This window comes from Parus major, chromosome 14 (genome assembly GCF_001522545.3).
Source record: "Parus major isolate Abel chromosome 14, Parus_major1.1, whole genome shotgun sequence".
Classification (NCBI taxonomy): domain Eukaryota; kingdom Metazoa; phylum Chordata; class Aves; order Passeriformes; family Paridae; genus Parus; species Parus major.
Window position 1 is genome coordinate 6969791 of NC_031783.1, and position 22108 is coordinate 6991898.

Genomic DNA, 22108 nt, shown 5'->3' on the forward strand with positions numbered 1-22108 from the left:
ACCTGCTGGACAGGGTACCTGCATATTCCCATGGTAGCCACCAGCAGTTCTCTAAGAACCACTGGCCAAACTGTTCATTTACTGAAAAGCACTGGACAGAAATCTAAGTGCTTTGGGTGGAGATATTCAGCTTGGGGATTATATATATATATATAATATGGAAGTAGACATGCTGAAATATTTTCAGTTACATTAGCTCACAACAAAGCTCTGCTGAAATGTTAGGAATCCATGGACTGACTAATATTTTTTAAAAGCTGTCAAGTATCAGTTACTGTGAAGCAGAGGATCTGTTAGCTAAATTTACAAGTTGTATGTCTGAGGTTCATTTGATTATTGGTTTTATTAGATATGTACTCATTACAGACCTTCAGAAAAGTGTCTTAATCATTTGAGAAACATTTGTGCCTGTCATCTTTCTAATTCTTATGACATTTCATATTTAAAATGTGACCGCTGTAGAAAGGAGCAATTCACTGATAGTAATGTCACAGATGTAGTAAACTATAGCCATAACACTGTTCAGAAGTACAAGGTATATGACCATAAACGGATTATTTGCTGTTCCCACTTCTGTAATTATCCTGCTATATAAAGTTGATACTAAAAAATATTGTCTTCAAAGTACTTTTAAATCCACTTATCACTGATTAAATGCAATTATTTGCTCTTTTTAATGCAACAATACATGATACAATCCAGTACATTTCAAGTATGTGTTGGAATAATAGACTATATTTGTTGTTTTTATTTGTGTTTACAGAATCTTGGTTGGTATAAACTCAAAACACACTTCCTATTGTTACTGCAACAGCAGCATTGCTGTTGCTGTGTATATTGCTGACTTGTTTAGTTTCCTGATGAAGTTGTGTTTTAAGGTGTCAGAACTGTGGAAGCTCTAGTATCTGTCCAAAACTAGGACAAAAATTTCTAATACACTGAAATAGAAAATAATGAATACCAACCTCCTAAAGTTCACCATCAAAACAAAGAGCTAAAAGGACCATGAGCCATATGGTACCTAGATCAGCCCTTACGCTTTACATTTCCAAACATTACATGGTTTGCATGAAACTGCTGCTCAGGCCTTCAATAGGCATAGAATTAAACACAATTCATGTCAGGGAACTAAGTAATAATAATTAGCACATTTCCTAGGTGGGGGCAACCCAGACAAGGAGGTCATTCCTCTAGGGAATGAAGAGAATAAAAAGAAATTTGTGGCTACATGATACAAAGGTAACAAAAACTACTTTGCAGTAGGTGGCTGGTGTATAATTTTGGATAGTTGCCCAAAATTGGCACTGGCTGCAGTCCATTTTTTTAAAGCCTGAAGCAACATTGTGGAATTACAAATTTATTTGATATTGAATTCAGACAGCAGGGGAGAAGAGAAAATAAAAACCAGGAGCCATAGAAATTGTAAATAAAAAATAAGTTACACCTATCAAGAGATTCTATATAGAGCTTTTCCCGTGAATTCACTGCACATTCATCCTATGCCCTGAAAAATGAAAAAGCCATTTCACCAGATTTTTAGAAAGTCTGTGGAGTGTGTACATTGTGTTTTCACACTATATATTGCACTGACCAGAGCACAGACTTTGGAGAAAAGAAAATACAAGAGATCAGAAAATGGAAATTTAATTTTTTCTATTATTGAGTTGTTTAATTTTGTATTTTTTCAGTGTAACAAAGTGGAATGAAAGAAGGAAGACTTAACATTGTTCTTTGAAGAGAGTCATTTATATTTTTTGCAAGGAAAGGACTACTGCTTGTGTTGCCCTTTATACCAAGAGTGTCAGAAAAACTGGAAAACAGAAAATGGAAACAATCATCTTCTTGCCTTTCTCTTACAAAGAGAGTAGGCTCTTATAAAACTGTAAAATACTCATTGAATTGCTCTTCAGAAACACCTGGGGCTTGTAAACTAAAGTACTCCAAAACCAGTTTCATCATAAAGGTAAAAGCTGTTATTTAAATGCTCTGTAGCCCTCTGAAGAAGTCCATCTAGTGCCCAAACCAAACATCAACTGTCTTGTTCTATGGTAACCTGAAGGGAAGTTTCTGATACTGGCATAAGACTTAGTCTATGTGATAACATTTGGTGTTGTTATATAATGACCTTTGCCACATCCAGCAGTATGACACTGAAAACTTCATAAAATTCCAATTTCATCAACTGGGAACTGTTTTGGCAGGCATGACAGGTGCTTCCAGTAATTTGTATCAACTTATTAGTCCACAAGCTATGTAGATGTAAACTTAATGACTTGCAAAAACAAGAAAATAAAAAATCCAGAAGTAGTCCTATATATTCGTTCCTTTCCAAAGATTTGATTTGTTCCCATAAGATTGTGCTTTACTTTGCTCATCTTCCATTAATCTCTATTTATCTTGGTAAATAAATGAATTATATAGATTCCCCATTTTTAAATGTCAGGGACAAAGGCAGATTTTAAATCACTTTCTATACAAAAAAGGCCACAAGAATTTGAAATTTTGACATAATTGAGAGCATCAAACTGAACTACTGAATAAAACATTTTTTCACACATGTGCACTAATAACTTCAAGCAACAGTGAACAATTCTTTACAGATTTAGTGATTTTGTAATAGGCCTTGTGATAGAAGACTAACCTAAGGGGCCTGCGTGTTTAAGACACATTTTCAGTGACAAGGATAGATGATATGTTACCACTAGGCATTTTCAGGATTTGGTTTGTATTTCATGAAGATTCTTGTCTCAAAAACTTTAGTTTTGTCATTGGTATTTTTAAGTGAACTTGTGGAAGATTATTCGCCAAAGCACTGTAAGTTTGTCTCTCCCTGGAAGTAGTGCTAGGTCTAGGTACTAGATTAATGCCATCATATACCATAATGAGAACACTGCACCCTCCTGAAATAAACAGATTACTTTCTATCTGTAAAGATATTAAAATGCCCAAGGAAGACATCAGACTAGAGCTCCCTGTCCCTACCTGTAACAGTAGAGACATTAAACAGAAATGCAACCTTGTTCCCAGTCTGCTCCATACCCTTTCAGGTGCAAAAGGAGGCATTTGAGAGCTACAGCAATTACTCTGTACCCAAGAAAGCTGGTGAAAGTATCTGTAAAAGCAGGACAGGGAGTCTATTGCAGAAGCAGAAGATTGGCCAGGGCCAGGGCTTTAGAAATTACTGCTCATGTTCTTCTCTTCTCCCTGAAAGCCCTCCACAGTACCACGTGAGATATGACAGTGATGTAGGCATAAAGTAGATATTATATTAGTTCCCTTTATGTAGGAAGCTGAAAATTATCTGACTCAAGACAGCTGCCTTGACTGCCTGGACTTAATAGATTCCCTGATCAGGCAGAAAGCTGCAAAGAAAATGAGATTCAGTGACTTGCAGTGGTGCAAGGAGATGTCAGTGGCATATAAGGGATGTTCACAGATAATGTTTTTATGGCACTGACTGTCTCAGGCTTGATCAAAAGCTGCTAATCTTAATACACCTCTTTTCCTTGACTTCAATGAGCTTTGGATTGGACCCTTTGAGAGCAGATATAAGCTAAAAATATTGCAGCACCAAGACCATGCAAAGTCAGTAGAGAAATATGATCAAATTTATCATTATAATACTCAGCAGTTTGTAAACTCATTAACATTTGCAGAGAACATGCTGTTTTACCTGTGACCTATAAATTCTGGAAAGCTTAGGAGAACCGCTACTCTGAGAAAGGTTGATAGCAAAGGTATTTTGGGGGAAGTATGATGAAGCCATGTGGCATGGTTTAATTGTAGTTGTTATGGGATGCAAATGACAAGTCACTCTGCATCTAAACAACTAGAGAGATTCCACAGAATAGGGTTCAGATTTGTGAAATTCCATAGGAAAGTGTGAGTCAGGTTAGCAAGATATTGCCTGCAAATTAAAACACGTTCCATAAAGGACCATTTATAGGATCAATGACCCATTATCAAAAGGGTCAATTATATTAATGTCCCCCATTCCAACTATGCCAAATGTTGTTTCAAACCTGCCAGTTCTGAGGGTGTAAAGTATAAATTCTGGGTTAGATCAGTAATATCAGATGCACACAGGGATCTCACATAGGCACTGAAAAGAATATTGGAGGAAAAAGATTGATATAACAAGCATGAAGCTATTTACAGACTGAATAGAGAATTGTGAATCTTTTGATGCAGCAGAAGGCATTGGAGAGTCAGCAGCCATTGTCTCATGAGAAAGAAAAACATATATAGTTCTTGAAACATTTTTATATTTTTTTCCATAAGAAAATGGAAAAATTTAATTCCAATAAGAATTTTTTTTGAAACTTATGGTTTTACCAGTATGTCAAGATTTTTTTTTTAAAAAAATGCATTAAAGACTAACAGCTTTTTATATTTGGTTGAGTTGCATATCCCTATCCTGTATATGCGATATTTACAGTTCCTTGTCATTAATAACTGTCCATAAGTAAAGGAGAAGCTGAAGAGATTTCTGTATTTTCACAATGTGCTCTATAGCAGTCTCAAAGTTATGCCATCCTGTCTCCTAGAGTTAAAGCACTGCTGGGGGCTGATGTTCCGAGGACAGTGTCCTTGATGCCCTGTTGTTCTTCCCTGTAAAAGCGCTGCAATTCCAGGTGCTCACTACAGTTCCCAAAATGGGTGGCACAGTTCTAGATATTTAAGGGAATATCTGGTTAACTGCACCTGAGTTCCTGGCCCTTCTCACCCCAAGCCATGCAGGAATGGGCCTGACAATCTTTTCCATAGTTTTGACACCAGTCACTACCAAGAACTGGTCCACATCCTGGCCAGGAGCAATATTACAGACCAAAACAAAACTGCCAGTCTCCTGTTGGTTGTGTATAGAGTCGTGAAAGCCCCATGTAAGTGGTTTGCTGCACTGGGTATGTCAACATGATTTTTGAAGTACATTTGTATAAGCAAAATCCAAATATAAGGCACCCCAAATTAAGGCCAACAATAATTGTGCTATACCAAACTAACACAGACTCATTGTTTGTGCTATGCTATACATATATGCTACATTTTCTGTGAAATTACCAGCATTATGGAATCATTTCAACATTTATTAAAAAATTAATTAGTTCTGTGATCCAACCTGGATCACTTATTATTTCACATCATATTTATTCTCTATCTTCCAGGAATGAGAGTAACTACTGAAAACTATGGAACATTATCTTATTTTCAAGAGACAGAGTATTAATCTCATATCAAGTTGGCAAATGCTTTTAGGAAAACCTCAAAGTTTAGGAATATCAGAATAGAGCTCCTAGAATAATTTGACAAAGTCATGTGAGTTCATCAGCCAGGCACAGATCTTCAGGAAATCAACCGATATTCTAAATTCACAGCCATATATGCAATAGGAATGTATTTGTTGTGTGCATACATTTACCTACAAAAAAAGAAACAGAGAAAAATAAAATGGCTTTGAAAAGGTCACCATATCTCTCTTAATTCAGCTCTTGACTTCAGTGCTGAAACTTCCAAATGTGCAGCTGGAGGAAGGGAAAAGCTGGAATTTCCGATGTACACATTTGTCCAGTAGGAACTAGATGGAACTGCCAGCTTATTACACATGGACCATTGAACATCAAGCAAACACTACTCTCTCCCTCCTGTACATTTGCAGTGTCTGTGGATTTCCTCATATAGTTACTGATCCTATTAACTTAAGGGAAAAGCTCTAATTGCATTCACATGAAAGCAAAATCTTCAGTATATGCTCTTTCCATTAGTATTCTTCTCCTTTTCCTATTATCACTCAGGGTTTAACAGGACTCTGAGGATTATAAGTATATTTTACACTTATGAGTTTGTATTATTATATGATACCAAAGGAAATAAAGAAAAAATGAAGTATTTATGAAAAAAAAATTGTCACTAAAATCTGACTCCTAGTACAGAAACACAGCAGCAGTTTGGCTTCACAGCCCACATGCAGATTATAGGAGCTGCTGTAAAATTATAGGATATAGGATTGTAATATCCAATAAAATCATTGGATATTACAGAGGCTATCTGGATAGATCACAGATTTAATGGAACTCATTTCTCCTTTAAATCTATAAACCTACCCAGTCCATGCCACTAGTAGGAGGTGGACAGAGATGGAGTTTGGCCAGTGTGAACACACAGCTCTACCCACTCACTTTTCCCTTCCTCCCTGGCAAGGGAATAAAGCACTGAGATTGCTTTAGCCTAAAGCCCATTGTAACAACAGGAAGAACAGAAAGCACCGTGACTCCACTTTCCCCAAGAGCCCAGAGACCTTGAGAGCCTGCCACAGAAACACTTCCCCGAGTAGCAACTCCACCTGAAATGCAGTCCATCAGTAAAGCTAACATGCTTCTCGTTAAGAAAACTATTTTCTTCAGTAAGACCGAGTGTATTAATAAATTAAACATTTGCTAATAAACATTCCCAACCCTGTTTTAGCAAAACTGTCTGCTTAAGAGAAAAGGTTACTAACACTATTAAGAAACTGGGAAACTGATTTCTTTCCAGATTACTTAATGCTCAAAGGATTGGAAATCTACTGACACATAGTTTAGGTTGCAGACTTACAAACTGGCCACTGTTACACTATGACTGTATTTAAACTGGGGATTCACAAGCGCCACATTCTATTTCATCATCTAGTCTCTTAAGGCAATGCCTACATCCATTGTCAGTGTCTACATCCATTTCAGTAGAAGGAGTTTTTTCATAGTCAGATTTTATACCTGATTTTGGAACCATCAATGCTTACTAAGCTGATTTCTTCCGTGAATTGCACAAAAATTAATAAATAAACCTTGGAAATAATTTTACATTTTTAAATATTGTAATACTCTTATTTGAAGCTGTATGGATATTGGAAAACTTATTCTCCCATTGTCCCCCTAAAATGAGTTCCTGATTAGTACCAACTCCTACTTTTTTCCAAGTGTTTATTTTAATAACTCTGTTAACCTGGAGTTGCAAGGAAACTAGAAAGTGTTCTCTAGTCAGCAACCGTTATCGTGGCAGACTGCCAAGATGTGTGTGACCTCTAGAAATCCTTAAGGTTTTGATCAGCATTTCCATATTCCCAATACTCGGTTGTTTCTGTTTTAAATTACATTTCAGTGTCTCCAGGGTAGGTGATGATGTTAATGTGAGTGATACAACAGATTGTTACAAGCATCTTTGGATTATGAGATGGGCATATCTTGACTTTCTAAGCAATGATAGTGTTCATTGTATTATAATTCTGAAATTATTACAGTATTATGTTGATAAAATTTAACTGCTGCACATCAAGCATATTTTTCTAAGATCTAGTAAATGGAATTCAAAGACTGTCAAAGGCAAGGAAAGACAATACCTGACTGTCCTCAGTTTTGTATCAGGTTGAGAATGCTATTGTAACCTTCACATTACATTGCACTAAATCCTAAAATCAGAAGACACAAATTTCTTGACTTTTCTGGGCCTGTAGAGTCAATAGTTACCGTAATTATAAAGCACTGTAAATAATGGGTGAAAAGATCACACTGCTGCTGCTAAAACACATTTGTTTGCTTCAAAATGTGCAGTGAGTTCATCCAGAGCCTCTTTTGATGGTAGCTGCAGAATGAAACAAAATTTATCTCTCAGAAGGCACTTTTTGTTTATATATTCATGAAAAGGTTTTTTCCCCACTAACACTTTAAGGCAAGTTGAGAGCAAGACAAGGATTGCTTCCACAGCTGAGAAAAAATCCTCCAATGTCAATGCTGCACAGAGAATATAACGTGCTATGCATATTACATATTGCACAGCACATGTGGGGATATAGATCAATGCATATTGCTATGTAAACTGGCAATTTAAACACACTTTGTGTATAAGTGGCCTAAATTCAGAAATTTGAAGTGGAATGTTATATTCCGTTGTAGAACACATATAGACTTGCAGGTATCCTGAAGTGATAAGAACATTAAAGTATTTAAGAAAACATATTTCTTTAAAGACCCCATATTTGTTATTCTAAGTCAAGTAGCACAACTTCAACCTTTAAAAATTCGTAACACTTTTTCAGCTAGAGTTGGTGTTGAAGCTGAGACAAACATATGCTGTCTTTTCCCATATCACCTTTATGGATCCTTATGCTGCAATGACATTTCAACAGGAAGTTGTTTTCTACCATGCATTTTAAAATGTTTTAATTGATTTTTCAAAATTAATGGTGACCTCTAAATAAGTATGATTTTTTTAATGTAAGTTACAGAGCATAACATAAATTTATATATAGGTGATCACTTCCAGAACCCAATGTCAGGTATTAATTATTTCATTTCATCTCTTCTGCCAGGATTTCTCTAGAATACTTGCCTTGTCACCAAAGTGGCATATCTTCATTACAACTGTCACACACAGAAACACAGAATCACAAACATGAAGGCAAGAAAAACTTTGATGGGAAAGAAAGAGACTGGGCAAGAGAATGCTGAAACAATGGTATCATCCACAGGATACTCTGTGGGGTGCAGAGAATGAGACTTTGCCAGGCCTGCTGGCTCAGGCATTATTATATTGTATATATGATGACACTGGTTTTCACGTTTATTTTTGCTTACCCATTTTCTGGTATTATTGAACTGTGGCTTAAAAAGAAAAATATAATATAATTATTATCCTAAACTCTACTGAACAAGTTACATTGATACAGGGTTAAAATCCAGTCCAGGTAATTTTACCCATGTGGATAATGAGTGTTCTGCAGATACAGCTCTCTGTCCTGAAAGTTCAGTGGGCTATACAGGCTGCTCCAGGTGTACCACACTACCTAGCTCTGAAATTTCAAATCCTTTTTTAAAAAACAGTCTCTGGAATATCTTAAATAGAACTGACTCTCTCTGTGTGCCTTCTGACATCTCCTTTGTGAAACATGGCGCTTCATTGTCATCTTCCTTTGACAGCTTCTCTCATCTTGTATGTTCAATACATCTGCTCTGAGCAATTTACCTTTTCATCTGGCATTTCTTTATGTTAAGGCTATGCTGATGCTCATTCGTGAATTCGATCTTCTAGGCTTGCTGATATCGGATCCTGCAGTTTGCCAACTCTCGTTTGCTCTGACTGGTGATGATAGCAGTGCACACCACTTCAGACAGCAGTGGCAGCAGCAATCTATGCAAGCCAGTTGTAGGTATCTCAACATAAATATGATAATGCTGTAATGCTGGACCACAGCCAGCTCTGCTCTGGCTTCTGCAACCCTGTTCTACAACATGAAGCACAAAGATAATCTGATGCTCAGACGTATTCAGCTTGCAGGCAGGCACACTGGAAAAAAAGCTCAGTTTTGCTTAAATGGCCACAGCTCCAGCTGTGAGCCTCATCATTTCTTATATGGAGGGGGTGTCAGGAATTGTTTCAACATAAGAATTATATACATGTTTTAGTCCTGTGCACAATGGAAAAAAGCTCTCCACATCTTAATCAGGGGATAGCTGGTCACAACAACAGTTAGGAGCTTTCACTGATAGCGAATCCACAGGACAGAGCAAGCAGTCTGTGTGCTGCTCACAGTTATCTCACACAGGTCAAGTCTGGCGAAATCCATGGCTGCAAGTTACTATGAGAATAGTTCAAAAAAATACTTCAGATGATGGAGTAATGCCAAGATTCAGTCATGCATGTGATGTTGGGACTATGACATGCATATGTTCTAGTTTTAATTTACTGGGGTGATAATTTAGATTAAATTATTCCTGTTCTGTCAATTCCTTCCAAACTGACAGGACTTGTCAGGATCTATATGAGAAGAGTTTTCTTCAAGCTCATGGTCACCAGCTTGCAGGGTGCACTGATCTCAAACCCTGAATAACCTATATAGGTATATGGCAGAAGTTAATCCATTTCTACATTCAGAGATTTCCCATGGGGAAATATGCACTTAGGACTTAGCCCTCTGTAACTTGCTCAGGTTGCTTTACACCTTTGCATCCTTGAAGCTGTGCAGTACCTTCCTTCCCAAGAGTGTCACAAGCCATAAAGGAGGATTAATGCAGCCTTTGAACTCCATTAACTATTGCAAGGATTTTCCACCTGGAAGCTTCTAGCACACACTTAATATCATGTAAAGTAGAAATAAGAATAATTAGCAGCTAATAAGCCATCTGCCAAATTTTGAACGTGTATTTTCCTCCATGATCTGACCTTCTGACACATCCTGACTTCTTCCAGACTTTCCTAGACAATTAATTTAGACACTACAAAGCCGGCAGACATGTTCCTGAGAAGTAAGTTCTTTGATCCACACAGAAAAGGATGTACCATAGATTAGTCTATCCTTCTTTTCTTGTTTTCCTGGCATTCCCAGACTTTGATGACTACATCTCACTACTTGATGATTACAGACTCTCAGAGCAGCATCTCAATACTTATGTGATTTATGGATCCAAACTTTCTGCTAACAATGCCCTGTAGCACTTTATTGCACTCACTAAATAACTTGAGGTTTATTGTTCTTAAAAGAGAACAAGGGTAATGTAATTTTTATTTTGTCTAGCTCTCTGTTACTCCCTCTAGTAGCTTTTAATTCCTTTGCCCTTTTTGGTGTTATTGAGATCTCAAGGATGAGATGTTTCTACAGCTGTTAGGGAAACAAATGGCTGAATGGAGACAAAAGGCTGAACCACAACCTTTATAGTTGTTTGCTTGGCTTGTTCTGCTTGCTGATCAGTCAGGATATGTATCCCAGGATGAGCAACTCTGAAAAAGTCAGAGATTATTCTTTGGCCAAACAAAATCAAGGAACACAGGAGGAACCTGAGGTAGTGCATGTGGATTATTTAGATGTAGAGGGGCTGAGGGGAGAGGCACATCAGAGAGCTCCTCCTGATGAACAGCTACAAGAAGTGGTAAAGAGGAAAGGGAAACTTTAGTGTTTTCCAGTGGACAATTTCAGCAGAATAAAGCACTAAGTTACAGAGACCAGATTTTCATGAACCACTTGTCTTCCTTTCTAAAAATGTTTGGGTGATTTTGACGCTTATAAAATCTGAAAATCTTTCCTTATGCATCGGGCAGATAGGTGATTCACACTTGGAGCATAGCTCTAGTTCTGTGTCCCTGGTTCCAGAAACATCTTCATCTATCTCCCTATGCTTGTAGAAATAATGGAAAAGGTGTCACCTAGGAAATAAAGTGTAGCTTGCAAATAAATATTTCAAAGCAGATTTTCAGAAGGAAATGTTAATGGCTCTAAAATGGTAGACTATGCAATACAAGATCATCATATTATAAAGTGTGTCATCTGTATGTGTTTGAAAGGAACCCTACAGCACTGCTGTTCTTTACTGCAATTTTCTTACTCTGAGAGGAAATAAACCTAGTATATTTGCATAAAGTTATTTAGACCTCATTATGAGACATATAGGATCACAGTTAGGAAAAAAAATTAGTCAGCTAATTATTAGATTATTGCATAAAATTATTAATATAATGAACAAATTGTAGAAAGAGACAGCTTAATAGTATAAATTATATTTTATATGCTTATCTTCTAGATCTGCTGAAATTTGTACATTTTCAAAGGAGCATAAAAATTTTTACTTTTAATATTCTTGAAAATTCTGAAGTTTCTGGTATTTGTTAACTGGTTTTGCTACAAACATTTTTATCCAGACTTAGTGCCTGGTCTCTCTATCACCACAATAATACTTTTGCATGGTTAAGGTAAAATGTGAGTTTACTGACTTTGAGGCAAAAACCTGAAGACACAAGATTAATCTCAGAAACATAGTAAAGAGATGGCTTTATGAGTGAATTTTACCATTATAGGTCTTACAGAGACCTTTATTCTAGCTAAACATTTAGCAAGAAATCCTCTGCAATTATCTTATCCCTTCTGATTTTCTATGGATTCTTGAAGATCTTTTCTGGGGTTAATCGCTCCTGAAAAAAATTATTCCTTTTCACAGACCTTTTTTCATAAGTGGAGACCCTTTAGAAAGGAGGAAAAACAAGAATCCAAGAAAAGTGTTAAAATTATGGGAAAGATGTTATTAATAATTAATGTAAATAATTTTTCTTTAAAAATCCTTATATGAGTTCATTTAACTAAGTAAAGCATTTAATGACAATTTCATTTCAGAGCTATGACTAGAAACTTGAAACTGTTCTAACCAAAGTGATGGCCAGGTTTGTTTTTCACAAATGATAAGGAATGTTTCCTCATAAAATCAATGGCTGTTCAGAAATTAACTTGAAACTTTAACAAGAATCTTGATTACTACAGGAGGAATGCAGTTTTCCAACATTAGAGCTTTGAAAAAATGAGAAATAGTTTAAACTGTTGTTATAAATGCAAATTATATTCCTTAAACTTTTTTTAACTTAGTCATTTGATAAGGTAGAAAAACAACCACATTTCTTTTTGGAAACTTTTTATAAAGTACCCTCTCATTTTTTTTACCACAAGAATTCATCTATTAATTTGCTTCAGAAGGTCTGAGCACATTGTTTCACATGGTCAAGAGCAGCAGAGCCAGTCAGGCTGTTCTTGGCCAACACCCCATTGCAAACATGTTCACTTGGACCCCTCAACACAAAAACATCTCAAAAGTGATCAGATTAGCCCTTGAAGAGCAAGGGTCTACATGGTAAAGGCTGGGGTTTTTTTCTCTTAGCTGGTGCTGTGGAGTGTAAAGGGTGAACTAACACAATGAAAACCAACTTTTCAGTGTTAATACTGCTCTGCTTTTGAGAGTCTGTTGTGGACACTTCAAGCTTAAAAAGTGCTATCTCAAATAATGTCCAGACTTAGGTATGTACATTCCCTTTTGTGTATGCTCACAGCTATTTATCAAATGTGCATTTTCTCCAATTGACAAAGAGTGAATAGTAAACAGCAATTGGATTATTTTAGATTATGCTGCGAATTCATCACAGATCCAGAAATATAGTTATAGCCTTAAGCTTGGGCGAACAGACATGATGCTTAAATGTATGTATGAGATGAAACAAAAATTATGTTACTGAAGTAATCTTAAAAGCTATTTAGATAACTAAAAATTCAAGATTAAATTCAAATCCGCATTGTAATCATCTGGGAATGATTATCAATGCAGTTTTGTAGCGTGGTTCCAGAGATTTTTTTCCAACTATTTTTTCTATTATAAAAATCAACAAAAAAGTTAGTTCATAAATATTCAACACACTCAGTTCCCTTCTTGACTTTATCTTATGATAATAAAACTGGAATCAGAGCCAATATGTACATTTCAAGGAGATTTATAATGTAAAGCAGAGAGCATAGAACAAAGTACTGAAAATCATTTATGATTGAAACTGTAGATTGAAGTTGGTCTTCCAAGTCTCTCCCTGAGTAGCATCTCACAATTGCCTCATAATATTGGGATTTGTATTCATAAGCTTTTTAATGTATGCAGCCAACCTCTTCTTCTTTATTGTGTAACCACTGCACTGATTCTGCTTAGGAAAGTTGGGATGACTGATTGAAAAATTAGGAGGGAATCGATTTTACAGAATGTTAAATTTCTGATGAAAGCATTTTAACATCTAAAATACAGTACCAAAGTTTTGCACAGCCAAAATTATAAAAAGTTATCTTTACAGCTGTGAATATACCAGTTTAATACTTGCACCTGCATACACAGACAGAACTGATCTATTTGTGAATTTAAGTTTATGTCATTTTTGTTACAAATCTATGACTTTTGAGATAAAATATGAGGGTGGGAGTTCAAGGATTTGGAGCGATGATTAAGCTCTAAGTCAACAGTTAAGAACAATGTTGTTTTGGCATGAAAAAGGCAAGCACAGTTTGTGTGAGGGCAAACCAACAATGAAAGCAAAAGGTAGTTTTTGTTTGCCTTTCAGTGAGATGACTCTTACCATATTAAAAATAAGGTGCATCTCTATCCTTCTTAATTTTGATGAGCACACATCTGGCAGAACACAATCATAAAAAGGTTGTGTTGATGGTTTGTGGTTTTTTTTCAAACATGATTCCTACTAGTTTGGCAGTGTTTTCTGTACCAGTTTTTGACATCAAGAATCCCAGTGACATGAAAGATTACAACAGACATAAAGCACTGATGATTGATATTGCTGACAGTTGTGGTTACTAGTGGGAATATCTGGTGCTGGAAGTTATTCAACAATGAAAATACTGTTATCTGGTGTGCCTGTCTAACAACAAAATACAAATTTATATCAAATTCAGTATATAATAGGAATAGCACCTCATTAATCAAAAGTTTTAAGTAAAATTAAGATTTCAAAGTGAAAGTGAAATCATAAGGGAAATATATCATTGTTTTCCAAAGATATTTAACTTCGCATTTTGTAGATGGTGAATGCATCCATGCACCATTGGGCAACATTTCAAAGTACAAGTCTGCACCCCAATGACAGCAAAATGAGTCTCATCCTTCAGATGTGTTCTTGAAGTCTGTTGGTGTGTGACTCAAAGCTGCTATATAATAGTCTAGTACAGCAATGCTCTCTTTTGTCATACCAATACTTTTATTTTATTAAATAATCATTCCGCCTTTTAAATGCACTATGAAATGCAAAATATTTTCTTAATATTTTTATTGCCATAATGTTAATTCTTGCACTAAAAGACGTCAGTGACTGACTGTATTTCTCCCACATACATTTTACATTGATGAATATGTTTATTAAGATATGTCAAATGGTTTCTCTGAATTAAAAGATGAATAGAAGTAAATGATAGGATGCAAGGCAGTAATCCAATCTCATTGTTCTTATTGTACAATAAATGAAGAAACAGCAAAAACTTCACTGTGCAGTCTAACGGAAATCCTTATACGCAGCAGAGCTTATGAAGACCTACCCAATACAGCTCAAACCTAAAATTGCATATAGGATCCATAACAGTCTCATAGAATTTCAAGAAATATTTTAGAACAAAGAAGAGACCTACTGAACATATGGAATGATGTTAAGTTCACGGTTTGATTTGATTACAAACCAAGTTCCTCAGACCTCTTCATGTAAAATTTTATACTTACTATTGCTTTTGATTTCCATTTCATTCATTTGCCAGATCAAGCAAACAGGATGATTCCAAAGGCACAGAATTAAGTGTCTGGTAGGAGCAATACCAGAGTTCTGACATAGTACACTTCATCAAGATTGGTGTAGGTACAAATAAACAGATGTTTTGTATGATATATAGTAACATATTCAAAATAATCCTGGTTTTTTTTAAAAAATAATTTATTAAATCTACCAACAGTCAATGAAAAATGAGATATTTCATTTGGTTTACTTTTTGTCTTTCCTAAACAACCCCAGAATCTCTCATTCTCAGGTTGTAATTAATTTCCTTGAAAATATTCATTGGTATTTCAAGAAGTTTCAGAGCGTCTTCTTATAAATCAGCATCATGCATCTAAATTAAAATCTTAATGTAAATTAGAAACGCTTTATATTAATGATTGTGAGGCTAAACAGACATTCAGAACTGATTAAACTGTTTTTCAATGACTGAGTTGCAAGAGGAATGGATTTTCAGAGTATATTATATAGGAAATTTGGTTTTCAGCATGGAAGCTCTGGGTATCTGGAATGCATTGTTATAGCTGTAGCTATACAATATATATATATATATAATTCTATCAGTAATTTAGTAATGCTTTGAAGTTGTACTTGTAGCAAGATTTTAGTTTAAGTCAGTAAGTAGAAATTAATTTAAAGGTTTAAAAAAGTCTCGATAGCTGTCACAAAGCAGCTTGCACCTTCTAACCTCAAACTGAACTTACATTTAGATATACTATATTTCTTTTGACATGGCTGGTGATACTAGTGTGGGCTTTTACTTGGATGATTAGTTTGTAAAATACATAATTTAAATGTGGACTTTGTCCTCTTTTCTGTATATTACAATCAGAATGCCATAAGCAGCTCTCTCCCAGGGTTAACTGCAAGCCAAACTTGTGTTTAGCTCATGAATTTAATCTGAATTATCCGGGTTTTTTTGTGTTAAGGTGTTTCCTGTATAGATCACAGAAACCCCAGTAAAATGAGTTTTTCACACCAGCAGCAAAGAATAAGGCTTTAAATGTAAGCAAGTTCCCAGTATCGCTGACTACAGTCCCCTCTGTAGTACATGGTACATAGTCCCCTCTGTCACAGCATGGTAAACTCCTGTGCACGAAGGACATCCTCCAGTTAAGCTGGCCCATTTATTCTCCCTTGTTCTTTACTGTCTTGGAGCATTCCATCAGGAACACTTCTTCACTCCTGTCAATCTGCTCAAACTATCTTTTTCTTGGCTGAAAACTTAGTAATGTTGTCCATCTTTCTATCATAGAACATCTTCACAGCGTAACTTTTCAGTCTCTTTTCCTTCCAACTGAGCAGGTTAGCAAACAAAGTTTATGAAGAAAACAGTGCCAGTCCTCTGGGCTAAACCCATGCACAAAGCCAGGCCTAAAAAAGCATTTCACTGCAATCAAACAACCCAGACACTAAGGAAGCAAAATATTGTTATTTGCTCAATCCCTTGCATTTTGCAAGCCTCTGTCCCAACAAGGGGTTTGGTGGAGTCACAAGGCCCCTGTTGCCAGAAGCACAAGTAATGCTGCTCATCCTCAACTACCACTTCTTCAATATCATGCAATCAATTGTCCACAGGTACTTTGTAAACAAATTAGTTCTCATGTTTGACGAGCTTTACATTTTGAACAACAGGACTTCTCTTTACCAAAGTTTCTTGGTAAGTCTCCCTGTCTCCCTGCATATTTCCAGTGACCAACAGTAGGAATTATATTTAGGCAATGCAAGATAATGAATCATCTGATTTAAGCATGTTATGCATGTTAAACATAAAAATAATTAGTTTGCCAAAGACAACAACAAAAAAAGCTTATTCACTAGTGATGAAAGACTGAAAAATATTCTTTCAAATTTTATTTTCACAGTGTCAAACTAGTGACAATTCCTGTCACTGGAAAACATAGACTGAGCTTCTATAAGCAGAAACTGGAAGAATGGAATATACAATACAGAATTTTTATTCCAATGTACAAGGACTTAAAAAAAATACCCTCCTATTTGAATGCCTACTGTCTCAACACAGAAATAAAGAAAAAACAAAATTTAACTTATCATAAGGAACCAGTTATAGAGATGTAATAGCTTTGTTTTAGCATTAGCATTTGTTGTTAGTCAGTATCCAGGACAACTGACAATCAAATGCAGCAGCAAACACCACTCTGAATATATTTTTTAGAAGGTCATTTTAATCACATGTTCTGCAAATCTTTAGACAGTATTAAAACTGGCTATTTGAAACATTTCCTTCTTTGGATCATGTGTTTAAGATCCACTTTTTTAAAGTTAAATTCAAAATAAAGAAATAATTCATAGATGTCAAACTAACTAAAAGCATTTTTCATCTTAAAAAGCTTCTTAATCTATAATTGGCTTTCTTCTAAAATCACCTTTATCATGTGAGCCTGCATAAATGGTTTAATTTTACTAGTGCAAGCTGGTTCTTGTGGTTCTTGGGAAAGAGTAACAGAGCTTTTACTGATCATTAGGAAAAGTGACTGTGAATTGCACCAACTGAAGTATTTTTTCACTCTGCTATCATGGATCATGAATCAGAAATAATAGCAGTAATCACGTTTCAGAAATGAGGATGTAGCTATGAAGCCTCCTAACTCCCACTCCATCAGTGTTATAATCCCAACAAGTTAAATAAATCCCTTACTTCTAACACATTAAGTAGAGAAAAAAAAGTAAAAAAAAAAAACCAAAACAAAACAAGAAGAGAAAAGAATACCTTGATTGCTGCTGCTTTCTTAAGATTCTTTCAAGTCAGTGATTAACACAACAACTCAAATTCTGCAGAAAGGTTTGCTTTTGGTTTGTTGTTTTTAACATAACTTTTTTACTTTCTTTTATTTAACATCTCATGTTAGAAGACTTGAATGCTACACTTTTTGATAGATACCTGCTGCTTGTTTACAAAGCACCACAACATCCTAATGTGTATGAATGAAGGGGAATAAGAGAAAAGCAATCCTATGGAAAGCACAGTACTGGAAGAAAATAATGATAACAACCACTAAGGACAAAATAGCTTTTAGTAAAAATCATCTAGGTTGTCTGGTTTCACATGTGCAAAGAAAAAAATCAGTGTTTTTCGGGAACCTCCAATATGTCTGGATTTTTCTGAGTATCAAAAAAAGAAGGGACAAAAAACTGAGTAAACAGCAAGACTCTGAAAAGAGCTTTTGGGCTTCCACTGGCCTGTGAGTTCTGGCAAATAGCTGCAGGCAGCAGAGAAAATCCTTGTCCTCTGGTAACAAACAGTTCAGAAACAGAAACACACTCATTTTTAGTGTCAGAGATCATGTGAAGTTTGTCATTTTGACAAAAGAGCTTCCCTTCACAAAACACTTTCAGAATGTGTTGGCAACATCAGCAAAATGTTTTCAAGAAAGAGCAAATGAACATTCAAATTAGAACATTTTTAATAATGTTTGGCTTTCAACAGCTTGTCTGAAAGACACAGTATGGAAGGGATATGTAATGAATAAGAAATTCCTCCTGCCCTGTTCATACTTATGGATCAATGTGAAAAGTACATCAGCCTCAAATAATTAAGTCTCATTATAAAGTGAGATAAAGTGGTAACTTAGAAAACTTTAAAAATTAGTATTAAAGTTTGTGATGCAATAATTTTACACAATTTCATTTTCTCTGTATAAGATCTGGAATAGAATTTCTATGAAAACTGTGATTCAGTCTAATTTATTTGGTTATTTAAAAGCACCCTGAAAAAGCCTGACATTTTTCCAGCCAGGTAGTAGTTAACTACACTTTGGGTGCTACACTCCCAAAGTTTCTGTCTGTAGTATCCACTCTTGCAATGTTTAACAACTTCACAATAAAATTCTGAATACCTAAGATACTGATCCTGGAAAATTTTGTCTTAACAGTTTTGTCTTTATTATACAAAGACTTTTTTCCTGTGCCATAAATGCATGTTTTCAACAGATTTCAATCACTTGTGATGTTCTGGCTAATTCTAGTAGGTCATTTAGTCATGTTTTGCATGAGTTTATGAGAATAAAAAGGCAACAAATACATAACAAATACAAAGCAAAAACTGAATTCCCTTGCTAAGAAGTAAATGTATGCAATATTGGTTAGAAAATGCCTTGAGTAATTTCACCACTTGAAGCTTTGCACTTAACAATCTAAAATGATTGACTTAATGCATAAAGTTGATTAAAGACTGAAACAATTACCACCAGAGCTGCTGGCTTCTGAGGTTTCCTTCAGTAGCAGGACTGCCTGAGATGCATAAAAGGCATTGTTGGGACTGCCCCTCTACATGACCCAAGAGATTAGGACAGCTCCAAAGTAGCAGCAGTGCTTCTGTGTTGTAAATTGCAGTGGTGGAAGAGCTGCTTCACATATAATTCTTCCCTCTGTGCCAGAGGGCCTTATTCTGAGACAGAGGTGGTATGGATGTCTGGGGTCAGCATAAACCAACATCCCATTAAAGGTGCTGGTTTTTTTCTCCTCCTTGATGCAGTACCTATGTGGCCCTGACTTGCATTTATATGCAAGAGGTCCTAGAAGCAATGCTTAAATCTGAATTCAAATCTGAGAAACAATGAGTTTAAAGGCTTGCTGTGTTAGTTGCATATTGTAGTGTATACACAAAGAGTTTTAAACAAAATATCTCAGTGTGATCATTTCAAAAATCTAGATAAAGTAAATGCAGCAAGAACCTCTTTACTTTCTGGTTCGGTTCCTTCATTAACTGGGATTCTGAATAAACACTTTACATGTGAGAGAAAATAATGGACCCAAACTTGATTACTGTTTGGTACCGTTCCTACAAACATGGTCATGGGAAGGATCAGACATCAGCAAGGAGCAAAGAGATGCAGTGCACATTCACATTCTTATTATCCCTCCAGAAGTCAAAGTGCAGGGTGTTAGAGCACCTCTGACTGAGAGAGAAGCCTAGGTACCCCTCCAGAGGTGGTGTTTTTACACAGGTAGGGTGTGTGCTTTCCTCACTGCACTGCACATCTGCAGAGCCCCAGGTGGAAGCTCTTTGCTGGAGAGCAGGGCAGACAGATGAGGTGTCACATGATGAGATGTCACATATCCCTGTATGTGGCACCTTTATTCGAGGGCACAGTTTTAATTGTCTCCCATTACTCTGTAAGGATGCACATAAGGAATGGCCATCAGCCTCTCCCCAAAGCAGGCACCAGCAGTGCAGGCAGCATGTGGAGCTGTTCTTTCTCCCATTGTCTTTACACCCTTTCACAAAAAAAGCACACCAATATCTGCAGTCCAAACAGAGCTCCAAATACAGGTAAACTTTCTTTTTAGAGTTAAGAAAAAGAGGAGTGCACATAATTTAAATGTTTCAAAATGCAAATACCAATGCAGAAAAAGTATACTTGCAGTAAAATGCACATCTACACTGATCTACAGCACAGTATAAAGCCACTCACTGACTAACAATTTAAACTTTCCTGAATGATACCTTTTTATTTTATAAATATATTAAACTTGATTTTGTAAATATATACATAATTTAAGCATATATATATATGTGTATATTTTTAAGATACTGTTGAATATGAGTTACATAAATAAGTATCCAAATTAAATTTGCAGTGGCATTATGACAAGAGGAATATGTATCTGAGCATGAGAAAGATCTGTACTGTGTTCTAATAGAGACTGGGAAATAAATTGCCTAGGATTTCAGAACCATTTGAAATATCACCATATCTCATCTTTTCCAGCTCCAAGGTTCACTTTTTTCTTCCCTTCAGTAACATAAACATGTAATAGCAGACACAGAATTAAAATACTATGTAAAACTTAAAATAATAATCTTCTCATCTTTCCCTTGAGAAAATGAAAACCACATACAACTTGATGCTATCCAGGGAAGTATTTGACTATTATACTAGTGGATGTGATCTAACAGCCTAATGAGACCACTTTGCTACTGGATGTTACAGCCCTATGAAACATATTGTTAAATTCAGCTGTAACTATAAAAATTTGTATTTTGGTATAACAAAACACAGACTAAGGCAAAGGCTGATGAGCTGACCAAAAATAACAGGTAGAAGAAGACAAAGATACAAAACCATTATTAGTCAACCAAGAAAATTAAAACTAAATATAATAACTAATTTTTCTATTCAAAATTTATTTCACTCACTGTTGCACTAGGAAACTAAATTTTTCTAATTCTGAGAAAATTAATATTTCTGATTTGCAAGAACCCATGTCTTCTAGATCCTTATTTGACATTCAGAAATATGAGTTTCATAATGCTCTTTTCAGTGCCAGCATTCCAGCTATTGATAAAGTTGAAATGCAACTTACGTAAGTTATTTGGAGGAGGTCTCGTCTCCATGTTTTCGTAATGCTGCACGTGTACTACAATGTTTAGATCTCTTTCCATATGATCTGTTGTACAAGGACCTTGAGGTCGCATAACATCAGCAAGAGCCCTGAAAACCAAACAAAAACAGAATGAATCTGCAAAATCTGTAAGACATTAACAATATGTTCCAAGATCTATCTCTGTTTGCAATGCAGTCAATCATAATGTCTGCTGGAGAAACCAGCTCCCACCACAGTAAATGCAGGGAAGTAAATTCATTGTGAGACTTCACACCTAAGGCTCTTTTTAGGTTGTCTTACTGTGCTTGAAGTAAAACACAGAGACACATTAAGTTCTTTAGGTGTCTTGGCTTTGTAGGAATATAATTTACAAGGCTCCTTGAGCCTTGTAGAGTTCTACCACTGCATGTGCTCAATAACACAATTGTCATTTTGGTTAAGCTGAGCAACCTCAGCACCTAGCCCATGGCTACACCTTTCCACCAACTGCTTATCTTCACACCTAGATTACTAATTTCAAAGGAAATTCTCACACATGCACTTGCAATTAGCACAAACAACACAGTGGTCTTCACAGTTTTTATTCAAAAATGTCACTCAAGTTGAAAAATCATAGAACTTCCACGCAGAAATCCAATAAGCAGGGATTTAAGGATTTCTCATCTGAAGGGGG

General features: G+C 35.8%; 1 protein-coding gene across 1 annotated transcript in view; it reads right to left on the reverse strand.

Annotated features, from left to right (window-relative positions):
• Positions 1-22108, reverse strand: part of SHISA9 (shisa family member 9) — a 174775-nt gene that overhangs the window by 144999 nt on the left and 7668 nt on the right. The window contains exon 2 of the mRNA XM_015643271.3: positions 21415-21542. Within this exon, the coding sequence (XP_015498757.1) occupies positions 21415-21542 (128 nt within the window). The remainder of the gene's footprint in view (positions 1-21414; positions 21543-22108) is intronic.